Genomic DNA, 13,995 nt, shown 5'->3' on the forward strand with positions numbered 1-13,995 from the left:
ATATTTGAAGACTGAGACCAAATAAAGTCTATCTGCCTTTGAGTTATCTGAGCCTCCTAGTTTTCCTTTCCTTCTGCACATGGGTCTTCTACAAAAGACCAGAGGTAGGGAACTTGCTTCCCCTGGCAAGGAGAGCCAAGTTCAAGACTAGGGTTGGGAATCGTGAGAAATTTTCCGGTTCCGGTTCCGATTCCGCCTAACGATTCCGGTTCCGATTCCGGTTCCATTAAAATTATTAAACAAATAGTGGTAAAGGAAAAAGGCACAATACGCAACTTTAAACAATCCTTTTTTTGTGTTTATTACTTGCTCTCAAATGAATTTACTGGTTGGCAATGTCAAAAAAAAGTCCTGTACTATACATCTATTACAGGATTAATCGAGCCATATGGAATTTATGGAAATGAAAATAAACATGTTCAAATTTACACCTCTGAAATTGTCTTATTACAGTTTCTCTCTCTGTTTTAGGGATGTTAACCGATGACCGTTTGACCCATTGTTGACCGTATCAACGTTAACTGATCAAAATTATCGGTAAAAAAAAAAAAGTGATCTCTAAATTAGTCTATTATAGACAATGGACTAAACGCTACTACAGTTAGCCGTCTCATTACAAAATCTTTTTGTGTGAAGTGAACATATCCCTCGCACTCAATTTTTCATAACTCTCCTGTTTGTACTTAATAAACCAATAAAAACATTTGGGGCGAGGTCGCAGCGTTTGCACGCTCACAAGGTTTGCAAAAAGTAAACAGGCTAAAACACTCGAGGTTAGAGCCAGAGCGGCAGTATGAAGCGTGCATTCCGCATAAGATGGGCTTACATTTGGAAATATAATATCTACATTTCAGTGGTAGCACATAAGGTGTTGATCGTCTTTCTTTATTATTGTTAGCACTAACTTACCTCGAACTAAAGCGGCGTCTCTTCAGAGCTGTCATTTTCTTAAATGAGCCGCGGCAATGTTTCAAATGAGCTCATAACGCTAGAGAAATGCCTTTATTTTCAACGCGATCAGCTTGTACACAAAACATTTCGAAACTAATGAGTGGGACTCGCGCGGTGGGGATTTTAAAAAAGTGACGTGAGGGGAAGGGAGGCGGCAGCGCTAAGACAGTGTGTGTGTGCGTGTGTGTGTGTGTGTGTGTGTGAGAGAGAGAGAGAGAGAGAGAGAGAGAGAGAGAGAGAGAGAGAGAGAGAGAGAGAGAGAGAGAGAGAGAGAGAGAGAGAGAGCGGGAGTGCGGCTCGCGGCTATGCTCCCAGCGCTTCGCACACAAATTGCACCAGAACCGTTTTCGGAACCGACACTCAGGAATTTTGCGCGGTTCCGGTATTTTTCAAAAATCAGTATCGGTTCTGCATAAGAACCGGTTCTCGGTTCCCAACCCTATTCAAGACCCACTTTAGTGGGTCCAGTCCAGTGTGACAAATTGTAATAGTATTTTTGCACTCTGACTGTGGGGTCAGAAACATTTATTATGCAGATATGTATACTTACTAAACTGTCTCAATCTAGTGTTTAATCCTGGGGAGGAATCTAGTCTATAAGCCTCTGAAAGACCTCACCAGGGCTGCATTTAAGTACTTTTTTATGCCCATCCCTCTGTAACTTCCCTCTGTCTAGTTCATTTGGATATATGTCATTGCTTAACATTGCATACAGTGGAACCCTTGCAATAGATGTGTTCAACATGAAGTGGTGCTGCACAGGGTGATCGGTGTATGACATCAAAGTACGGTTCGAAAGCATATGGAGCCGTCTGCTCTCTAATTGCTCTTGCTGAACTTTGATGTCATACATGATCAGCCTGTGCAGCCCCACTTCAAGTCAAACACACCTAATGTGTTTAAACACCCTGACCCCTTGATCACTTGAAATCTGCAGTCGAGCCGATTTATGCTCAATAAAGCAATTTTTTTAATTAACAGATTCAGATCTAATCTTAAATGTGGTTTTATGCAAACTGCAGTGACCACTACTCTTCAGCTAATAGACCTTATTTACAGCAGCATGATCATTTTTAATAATGTATATATATATATTATATTAGGGCCGGGATTAATTACGCAAAAAAAATAAATAACATAATTTTAACCACACTTTTTTTTTGCACCGCGGAACGTTTTTCAATGAATGAGTTTCGACGGACCAATTATACTGGAACACCAACTAGCGCTCACGAGTCACGACCAAGGGGGTAATCTAGCACTCGTAAAGCGTTCCACCCATAGGGGCGGCCATTGCTAACCAAGCCATCACCTACTGTTAGCATCCCATTGACTCCCATTCATTTTTGAGTCACTTTGACAGTGATTAACTTTACATCAGAGGCGTTTAAAGACTCCATTTGTTCATTGTTTATTTCTAAAGAAACACAACAATGCATAAAAGGCTCCGTTACCTTGTATCTTACACTATCGCCCAGCAGAAGCTGTTTTTGTAAAAATAGGCTAACTATTGCGTCATAACCAACGCGACTCTGTCGCACAGTTGAGAAATTACCGTATAGACCTGAGGAGACGCTCAGAAACAATCTTTTACTGTCTATGAGACAGTCGGGTGGGACGTGGAAACATAAAGTCCGATAAAGTCAAGGGAGAAGAATGGGGAGAAGCCCATAATGAGCCAAAAGCAACGGGAGAAAACATTAAAACAACGGGATTCAGATTTCACTTTCCACAACTACTAGAAGACCTACAGCTGTCCGACAGGTTGCTCACGTCACATCTACGTCGTCAAGCTCAGTCTGAGCCTGCGCAGTTCGCTCAGCCATCAGGAAGTGAGTGCTCCTTTACTGACATCACTTAACGCCGTAGAAGTCAATGGGATAGCTCTGTCCATTTCTTTTACTGTCTATGGTCACGACAACAACAAACCACAGTGAACATGAACGAAGAAGCTGATGAGACCGCTTTGTTTGGCCCCGTGGATGGGAACTTTTGTTTTAAAAAACAAAAGGATGGAAGTGTCGACAAGAGCATGGTTTTGTGCAAGCTATACAACAAGGAATTTGCGTATCACCACAACACATCGAGCCTCAAATATCACAAATATGCTTTTGCTACACTTAATGGCAAACATTGCGCTGGTCTGCTGGACTGAAGTAAATAAACAATATTTTGTTGATTAAGCTTATGTATTTGGTCATTATTCAATGGTATACTAAAAATCCATGTGAAAAATTATTTCTCATTGTTCTCAGGTCAAATATTTATATGCAATTAAAGTGCGATTAATTTCGATTAATTAATTACAAATAAGCCTCTAATTAATTAGATTAAAAAAATTATCGAGTCCTGGCCCTAATATATATATATATATATATATATATATATATATATATATATATATATATATATATATATATATATATATATATATATATATATATATATATATATATATATATATATATATATATATATACATCTTTTCAGTGGATTGTACTATTTAATGTGCTTTTGGATTGTTCTGCTGACGAAACATTTCAAAAATATCTTTCTAAGGAATTTCAGGAGACAAATGAGTTGTAAAAAAATCCTGCATAAACAAATGCATAATAAAGTTTTTAATTATGGTTTATACAAAATGTTTTCAGAGACAGATTCAAGATAAATCATTTAATTGTTATTAATGTCTGAATTCCCTTACTTGTTTTTATTCACTCATTCAAGTAGATTATACATGGGCTAACGCAGAGAAGGGTATAGACGGTGATTACAGATACAGTTCTGTACAATACTAGGGACCCAATGATCAGGAATAAGGCATATCAACTTCAAATACTATAGAGAGCGGTATAATAAAGAATGGTTAAAAACAAAGACAATAAGCATAAAACCAAAGCCCACGCTTTAGGAACAAGCAAGTATTAAAGCGAGGAGATGTTTTTTGCATTAAGTCAGGGGTTAACTATGTAGCTTGAGTTAATGCAATTGCATTGATTCGAAGGGACTACAATTGCAACGCAGCATTCTATGTTAGCCACTGTGCAATTATTTAAGCACTGCAGACTTAATTATCTCTACTTGCACCATAGTCTCCTCCTAATTACTAACAATTTGTACCTTATGTAGTAATTATTTACCCCAGAAACATCTCTCTCTCTCTAATTATAATTAAGGATGAGCAGTATATTTATTCTCTCCTAAAGCCCACTTTATGCAGTTGTAACTTAATGAGTTGCTGAAAATGTTCTCTCTGCTCTTTGCTTTTGAATCAGAGCTATGTGTCTTATGATAGATTCATTCATTGCTACTTGGCAACCATCTGATTTCAGTATGTATCTGACAGCTTCTAATGAAAGTTTACTGCATTCCCACCCACAAAGTGAAGCAGTCGAGTGCAGATAGAAAAGGCGAGCATGTAGATTGCAAGGTCATGAATATTTAAATGAGATGTCTAGTGGATGAGCAAGCCTGAATATGCTATTTTTAATGGAGAAGTGTTTGCATGTCATTGTAGGAAACACTCTACAATATGAGTAGAGCATGAGTTATAACTGGTTCCAGGGTAGATTTGAAAACAAAAAACAAAAAGAAGGCAATGTGATATTTCAAAATGTCATTTTTTTCACATTTTTTTCTTCGCTGTATGCGGCTAAATGTAACAAAAATAACACTTTAGAATACTGTTCTGTCGTTAATGAATACCTAAACAGGACTAAATGAGTAACACAATATTAACATTCTAGTAACTACAATTAACTATCAAGAAACTCTAATTAACTAATCAGTAGTTAATAGTGCTTAGTCGATTTACTATTAAACTATAAATAACTTCCTCCCAGAGGACTACTAAGTCCTACTACTAAGACTGCAATAGGTTCATAATTAATGTGAATGTAATTCAATGTCAAGTATTATCAAATACTTCAGAATTACAAATTATTTGGATCAGTATTTTAAAGTGAAAGCATGCTAAAAGCATGATAACTCTCTAATTACTGTATTCATTGTAAACCTTTGAGGTTTTTGGATGGTTTAGGATAGTAATTTCTACTGACGAAATTGGTAACATGTAAGTCATTACACTGTAAAAAAATATTTCAAAAATAAGTTATCTGGTTGCCTTAAATTTTTGAGTTAATTGAAATTAAACATTTGAGTTAATACAATGAACATTTTAGAGAATTGACAAACTTTATTCAAATTTCATTAAAAGATTTTGCAAGCATATTGGCTATTGTGTGTGTTTTATTTATGATGATGCATTGAAACATGCCAAATTGTGTTATTTTCATGATTTATCAATGAAATGTTTATGTGGTTCAGATACAATAATATTTTGAATTTCTAAAATGATTCAACTAATTTCCTTGATTATATCAACTCAAATTTTTATTTCAATAAACTAACAATTTAATTTGTGGTTGGTTACCATATATTGTCACTTTAGAATACTGATCCTAATAATAAGTAATTCCTAGAAAGATGTAGTATCACTTGAGTCACTTCAGTCTTAACTAGTGGGTTACCATGATCTTCACTTTAGAATGAATTATAAATTATGCATTATTCACGTTAATTATGAACCCGTATAGTTCTTAGTATAGTCCCAGAAAGCTATGAAAACAATAGTAGTTAATTAGCTATAGTGAACTAGCTCATTAAATTGAACGCTATTACTTACTAATTCAGCTTTTTGTTAGTAGTAGTTACTATAATGATAATATTGCATGACTCATTTGTCATTTGTTCCTGTTCATTAATTATGGAACAGTATTCTAAAGTGTTACCCTTATCTAATAACAGTATCTTGGCTGGTGTTGCTTCTGTTCTCTAATAATCATTATATCAGCCAAAACAAAAAACAAAACAAAAAAACCCTACAACAACCCTATCCATGAGTAGATTGCAGTTGGGAGTGCTCTGAGTGTTTCAGAGGTGTCCTGAAGAGGGCATTGCAGCAGTGTCAAACTTTAAACTCCACAGTCTGGCTAGGTCTTGCAATGAAGAATTATCAAAACCATCTGCTGCGATCCAGAAATACAGGACAAATTCACTTCAGTTACTCAATCAACCTGATTTTATTTTCTTGAGGAGTTTTGTATGCCTTTATTGTATGTCCTTATATAATTTCTCTGATTTGGGTTTTGTACATTTCAAAAACTCCACAAATTATAGCGAAGGACACTTTAGCTGTTTGTGCTATATAGGTCAATCATCAAAATGGAATGCGAATTAAATTATGGAACTGTGAAAATGACAAAGAATAGCTTTGGGCTCCCACTATGGTTTCTCATTCATGTTGCAAGTTGCAACCCAGCTAACAAAAATATGTTCTAAGAACGTTTTGCCAACATTCCCATTGACTCCACCTCCCCTAACATTTAGATATAGCATTATTAAAGACCAGATGACTTTGAACAAACATTCTATTAATTTCCCGGAAAGCCATTTATTTTGGGAAACTTTCCCTGCTACCTGGGAATACAATCATGTTATATGATTTCCAAAATATGTATAGTCCTGAACATGAAGCAGTGCAAATTGTGTTGCGTTTTCAGAGACAGAGCTGATTTACCATTAATGGCCCTTGCTTGGGCAGTATTAAAACCACTTTTATGGGAATATATGCTGAGGCAACATTAGCCAACACTTAGTAGCCTAATATTCTTCCTAATATCTCTTATTTGGTTAAGTAAGTGATTATGAATTGCAGAATGCAGAGTTCAATCATTCCATGGAAATATGATGTGAAGAGAGACATCCACATGCCTCTAAATGGATTTTATTTACATTAATGAACTCAATAGTGGCAATTTCTACAAACACCCACAAATTATGTTAAAGGACAGCCATCTGTTCTGTTCTTAAGAGGCACATTACAATGTAGAAAGTGCTTAGATTTACTTCAATTCACTTTAAGTTGTATTTAGTTTCATGGTAATTATACATTTAGGTTATAACTCATGCAATTGTTTGCAGTAAAATATTATGTCATTAGCTATTATTTCACACAATCTATTGGGTGTATTATAGGAGATTAAACCTCTAAAAGCTATGATTATTTTTTTTTTATTGCATAATATTTCATAAAACAAAAGTTCTTGATTTAAACCTTTCCCCCAAACTGCTTTAAATTCTATTGGAAAAAGTGCCAAACTAATTGAAACTCAAGCAGGAACTCATTATTCATAGAGATGGGCCTTTAGTACACATCCTTTCCAGACCTTTAATATGTTTGATTTTCTCTGAGCCTGAGCATGTGCAATCTTTATTTTATACCGGGTAAAGAGACCTGCCCATTCTGCCATTTCTATTTCTCCCTTTAAAAGGAACTAAAACTTCAGATTATTTTCAACAGAATATCTTCAACAACTGCACTTGAGAATGATCTGACTTCATATAAGTGGAGTAGTTTATGCAATGTTTTACCCTGAACAGATTGTCCTAGTGTGTGGGCCATTTCTGAACGACAAAAGATAATCTTGATTGATTTAACTGTCAGGTTATGGCTTTAACAGTTTAGACAATGACTTAAATGAAACGGGTGAAGGGGGATGCAATTAATTAATGGGAATTTTGGCTTGTAAAACCCCTGTTGTTATTGGCTCTACGGGTCATCCTGCTAGACCAAAAACCTGTCATTCATTCTAGTAAGTGTCTGCCTATTTGTGACAGAGATATTTAAAGGTCAGCCAACCTCATCTGCCTTTTCCCTACATCTTCGGCTTCTGTGATAAAAATAAAGGCAGATGGTCACAGCATTTGACCTCTGATTTAATCACATCAAAGTGTCCTCTTCTACTAGCATCAGACTGCTGAGATGTACTGCAGTAACATCACTAAAGCAATTATGAAACCATATTTATGTGAAATGATGATGTCTTGGAAAATAGCTAAAAAAATAACCACAACACACACACACACTCAACAACGAGAAAGTTAAAAGGGAAAAGACAGAGAAAGGGAGGGTGAGAGGATGAGATGATAAGACACAACCTGGCCAGATGTTCTGAGTGACTTCAAAGTCTTTAAGAAGCTCTGAAGTAAGTTACCTGGGAATATATTGAAACAAGGCCAAAATCTCAGTGGCACCAGATTCTCAAAGTGTAGCTGAGCCATGTGACTAGGTCAAAGCAAAACATGCCTTTTTAGTATATAAGTAAAATATTTGTCTTTTTAGCATTTTGATATATGTAGCCTAATGTGTATGACAAAATGGCAGTTTTACAGAGAATGTTAAAAAGGCATATAAATTAGCATCTTGTAAAAAGTGTAGACTATAACATTTTTTATTAAAAAAAAAACTAATGTAGAGTGAAATGAACTTAACATTCAGAGATATTCATGATTTTTTAAAATCCTGATCTGTGATTTTCTAGCAGTGCATAGAGATTACAATAGACTAAATCAACTGAAAGATCAAAAGGATTAACATGTCAACTCAATTTGCGTAAACAATGAGTCTGTAATGAGGTTATTTAGTTTCCCCATGCCGTAGACAAAGGTCCAAATTATGGTGAATTATTTATAATTATTTTTGTAATGTGGAAATCATCAACAGGGTCGTATGCGAAATGTGAAAAATCTGGAGATAAATGTGACCCTGGACCACAAAACCAGTCACAAGTCGCATTGGGTAGCCTATATTTGTGGCATTAGCCAGCAATACATGTGTGGGTTAAAATGATTGATTTTTCTGTTATGCCAAAAATCATTAGGGTATCATTAATATATTAAGTAAAGACCATGTTCCTTGAAGATATTTGGTAAATTTCCTACCGTAAATATATATATTTTTTATTATTAGTATTTTTTTTTTGCAATCACAGATTCCAGATTTTCAGATTGTCAGTTGTATTTCAGACAATATTGTCCTATCTTAACAAACCATACATAAATGGAAAACATATTTAACTTATTTATTCTCCTTTAGATGATGTATAAATCTAAATAATAAAAAATGACCCTTTTTTGTGGTCCAGCGTCACAAATCTGGTATTTTTTCTTATATTAATACAAATTCAAAAAGAGTATGTACAAATTATTGACTGTTTTAATATTAGTTTAATTGGTAAATACAGTCGAGAAGGTCAAGACCTCTGACCTCTGAACCAGAAGTGGAGGATGGGCCATTTGACGTGCGACATGTTTAAACTAGTTAATTTATATATTTTATGCCATTTTATATTTAATCCAAATAAAATAGACTATATCTGATGCTTCACAACATAGCATTCGCCTTGCCTCTAATTCTACCCACTAAAGTGCAGCGTATTCGTATGCCAAACATACAACATTTTAAGTTGTCCTATAGGCCTATAGCGTAGTCTATAGTTGAAAAAAAATATTAGTTTAGTGCATAAAGCAGAACCAATGGGGTTTCAATTCACAACTCATATGATGCAATATTTTGACATTGATTATTCAAACACAGCATTATTCCGCGCTCTTAGCACAACGATGATGAGAAATGTGTCTTATGCGCGCACACACGCAGGCGCAGGCTGAGCATCACACGGACGCGCGCGCACTCACTGCTGTGAGATTATCAGAACGCTCGGCAGAGAGAGAAAGAGGGAGACGCGGAGGAGAGCAGCAGCCCCACCGATCCTCAAGCGAGAGAGAGAGGCAGCGTCTGGAGCAAGAGCTGGGCGGGGAAATAACTGCGGTAGCCTACTGAAGAAATACTTAATTGCCGAACTGCAGCAATTTGTCGGCATCGCAACTTCGTCCGTGTACAGCAAAATGTCATCGATGGGGAAAGACAACAGCTCCCAACATGCGAATTACGTGGGACCGTATCGCCTGGAAAAGACGCTTGGCAAAGGACAGACAGGTTTGTCCTTTTGTGTGCTTGAGATCAGGGATGATGACACGCGCTGCTCAGTGCATTCGCGCGATGACTAAATATGATGCGCGTGTGTGTGCATTTGCTTGTGCTGACATGTCATTGTGTAGAGAGGTTTTCCGCAGGTTGAGGATCATAGCCTACTTTTCTGACCGTCCGGTGAGATCTAATCAGTTGCTAAATGTCTTTTTTGGGGTGGAACAAGTTATAAAACGTTTGTATTGTCTTCCTAGAGAAGGAACTTAGTCTTCCCAAATGACAGTTTGGCTTTGCGGCTCGCTTTGCTTCTGCCTAATGCCGTTAATCCCGATTTATCAGACAACGGGATGTGGTTGCACTTGCAGGTCCCACTGTTGAATCCATTTGCCTCGTCCAAGAGCTAGAATTGAATGTTTGACATCAGGGTACAGGTGGCCCTCGTTTGCTGCTGCTGCTGCTGCTGATGGGACAGTTTTGGTGCATCCGTAGTGCACCATGTGTTCAACCTAATTTCCTCTGCAGTCCGGTGTGGTGCTGAAATATAGTGCTGAAGTTTGAGATGGGCTATAAGGGAAACTAGTCTTGCTTTAGTTGCTTTAGTTCAGGCCACTAAAAGGCTTTTTACTGATTTGAGCTGTTGTATCCTACAAATCAATATCCTAACCATATAGGTTTATATGACCAGACAATGAATGACAAAATGTTCATGACTGCTTATTGCTGAGAATGGCTGCGTGACATGGGAGCTTGGACGAATTATTGATTTCTCTGCAACTGCAATTTTTTGGGGCTCAATGTTCTGTGGCCGGTGGCTTCTTCTGGTGTGGCTTTGGTAGAGAGCAGTTATTCAGTCGATATCCCTGGCCAGACAAATCCAAGTCAGGGGTCTGCAGCTGTTATGCAACACATGAACTGCAACTGTTAGACTATAGATTGACTGTATTTTGAAGAATGTGGAGGCCAGAGTTTATAGTCAGGTCTTCTTCATGTTCTCTTATCCAGCAAGGCTGCAATCTTACATTGGCATATGAATTGACAGCTTTATTATTATTATTATTAACATCCTCATGAAATTATAATTACAGTGTTGTGGCCTTTAGTTTGTGTCTATTAACTTTGAAACCATTATATATTGTCAAAAACATTTCATGTTCAATTTCACTTTGAACAAATGTACACTGATCTTTTCAGTGTTTCTTCCTGTGTCCAAATTAACAATGCACAAAGCACAGCAGTACATTCGATTGAATGATGTCAGAATACACAGTATTTATGAAACAATAGGCAAATTATGTGTGGATGATGTTCTGTATCTGCTGAGAAGTTTGCAGTTAGTGCAGACACTTTTGCTATCCCATAAGTCCACTGAAGCTGAGTAGTTGTCAGATTTGAAAAACTGAGAACTGTGAGGCAGGATGATCTTTTCAACTAAGTACATGTGATATTAGATACCAGGAAAATTGTTACTTGTGGTTTAATTATACTTAACACCATTGCTGTTAGTACGTAACTAGTCAAATATAATAGAGGTCCAAGCCAAGTACAGTGCCAACATAGTGAGTGTATATCTTGGAAAGTATTCATATAAAGACATTCATACTTAAAGAATGCAACCTAACTTATAACTGATCTGCCCGCATTGACACTATATGATTATTGCAATGATCTATATGACATCCCCTTTTTCTCCAGAGCGGCTGCATAGCCGAATTAAATCTGTTGCAGTGTTTTCCTGTGAAGATAAATCTGTGAAGATGCTTTGAAACAATCGTCATTGTAAAAAGTGCTATATAAATAAAGATGACTTGACTTCATCAAAAGTCTAGAACGTTCTTCATCACATTTAATATACTTTGACAGATATTCGAATGCCACTTTTCTGTTCCGGGGAAAATACTGATGACTCATCTTGCACTCATGGGCGGGTCTAAATGTTTGTCCAATAAGAATCTCCATGACCACCTACAACTGCCTAGCAACAGCAATTAACATCATGGTTCATAGCTGTTATATGAACCAAAAGTGATTGGCTATTCAAAAATAAACAGACTAACTATTTCAGTAGGAAACTAACATGTCACAGGAAAGTAAACCACTCCTCAAGCCATTTCATTGAGTATATTAAATGGATAGTTCACTCAAAAATGTAGATTCTGTCATCCTTTGCTCACAGTCATGTCATTCCACATCTCTAAGACTTTTCTTCTTCTGCTGAACATAACATTTTCAGTCTTAGTGTTTTTTCAGCGTACAATTGGATTCAATGGTGACCAAAAACAGTTTGGTTACCAACATTCTTCAAAATATCTTCTCTTGTGTTCTGCAGAAGAAAGAAAGTCATAGAGATATGAAATGACACATGGGTAAGTAAATGATGACAGAATTTTCATTTTTAAGTGAACAATCCATGAAATACCCCATTAAGTGGCTTGATGAGTGCAGTTTATTTTCCTGTGACAACATTCCACATTAAAACAGAAAGTTAGGGCAGGCCATATTGATGACAGAATTTTCTTTTTTGGGTGTACTGTCTCTTTAACAAGCCATCAGCAGAATTATAGTCAGATTTCTCAATTAACTAAACAATAGTAAGTTGCAATATGCAACCAGTGCTAGCGATATGTTTATAGTAATGACTGTAGATGCATGTATTGCTTGTTGTTTAACAGCACACACTGTTCGTTTACGAATAGAACGTTTTGTCGGCAATTAAACTATTGGCACAATTTCTTAAAATAAATCCTTGTCTAGCCCGTGGTTAGAAGAGCGGAGGGTATTCCTGCTTGTTCTGCTGCCGTTGGCATGGCTGCTGAGAGAATGCTGCACAATGAACGGCGCTTCTCAGTGCTGCCGCTGCAGAGGAGAGCCCATATGTCATGAGAGAGGCTCACACATCGAAAGAGGAGCTTGGGGGAGGGGTAGGGATAGATGGGAAGGGGGTGGGTTTGGGGATGAGGGAGAGTTCTCAGAGCTAAAGCGGGACCCCCATGGGAAACAGTAAAAAGGACGCTCTAGTTTAATTTACCCCCCTCCCCTCAACTCCCCAAATCAAAACGGATGTACGTGCCTGTATTTTTGCCTTCCTTATTTCTTTGTGACGCTTCAGCCATCGCACGTAGCGTCTTCGCTGCTCGATTTAGTTGAAAGTAGGCAGAGGAAGATTACAGGAGATCACTGGCTGAGACAGATTGGACTGTGGTGTGATGTGGAAAAAAACAATAACATTACAACAAAAACTGCCACGGGTGTTACAATACATTCATATCACGATTTGGTTCGATACAAATATACTGATCTCACAATACAATACACTTACGGTACTTAAACAAAGAATTCATATTTCTAAGAAATATGATAAACAAAAGTACTGTTCATTAAAAGGCTAAATTTGGTATTACATCAGTAATGGACTTGATAGACTTGGACTTGACCCTTCTCGCCCATCTCATGGTGACAGCAGAATAAAAAAATATTCTGCTCAGCTAAAAATACAGAATTATTTTTAAGATACATATGCTTGCACTCTGTCCCCGACTACATAAGTTTAATGTTTTATTGTATTTTATTTACATTTTATTTCTAATGTATTAATAATAAACGTGGAAGCACAAATGTGTGATCTTCTGGGTTTACCATATTTGATGTTAAATCAAATCTGTCTAAACTTTGTGGACGAACCATACACAATACATATATTGTTGCTATCCACAATACGTATTGCTACATTTTTGTATTGTGATATACTGTGACACAATGTATTGATACACCCCTAGTACCTGCTTTGTGAGACTCATGCAGTTTCTGTGTATTTTTTCTGCTATTCTGTCCGTATCCCCTCTACTCTACTTATTCCCTCCTCTTCTCCTTCCTTCACTCTGTCAGGGTGTCCCAAAGGAGGGCTGTTAATGAAGCGGCGAAGTACTTGAATCACGAACACTGTCACGGGCAGAAACAGTGCCCGCTTGCTGGGTCAGGGTTAGACGGCGTGTATGGGCAGGCTCCATGCAGAGTGGTGTTAGAGCCCCCGGCCTCCACCGGCGCTTCCAGCATGGACATGGAGATAATCAAGCTATATATACACACTACCTCAGGGCCAGTGAGTGTCTGCAACTGGTGCAAGGCGGATATGAAAAGCTGCGGGCAGAACCACATAAACTGTGGTCATTTTGCTGCAGTGCACATAAAGTAGGGTTCATTTCAATCCAAGCTAGTGC

The 13,995-nt window shown here is 37.2% G+C and overlaps 1 protein-coding gene across 7 annotated transcripts in view; it reads left to right on the top strand.

Moving 5' to 3' along the window:
• Window positions 1-9,482: 9,482 nt before the first annotated feature.
• The window catches only part of brsk2b (BR serine/threonine kinase 2b), a 168,441-nt gene continuing 163,928 nt past the window's right edge, over window positions 9,483-13,995 (top strand). For 4 of the 7 annotated variants that reach the window (XM_067437460.1, XM_067437461.1, XM_067437462.1 and 1 more), the window contains exon 1: window positions 9,484-9,790. In XM_067437460.1, coding sequence (XP_067293561.1) covers window positions 9,700-9,790 — 91 coding nt within the window. In that variant the 5' untranslated portion in view covers window positions 9,484-9,699. Of the gene's footprint in view, window positions 9,791-13,995 lie in introns of all 7 variants that reach the window. The other 3 variants (XM_067437457.1, XM_067437458.1, XM_067437459.1) reach the window with 1 other exon arrangement.

This window comes from Pseudorasbora parva, chromosome 1 (assembly GCF_024679245.1).
Source record: "Pseudorasbora parva isolate DD20220531a chromosome 1, ASM2467924v1, whole genome shotgun sequence".
NCBI lineage: Eukaryota > Metazoa > Chordata > Actinopteri > Cypriniformes > Gobionidae > Pseudorasbora > Pseudorasbora parva.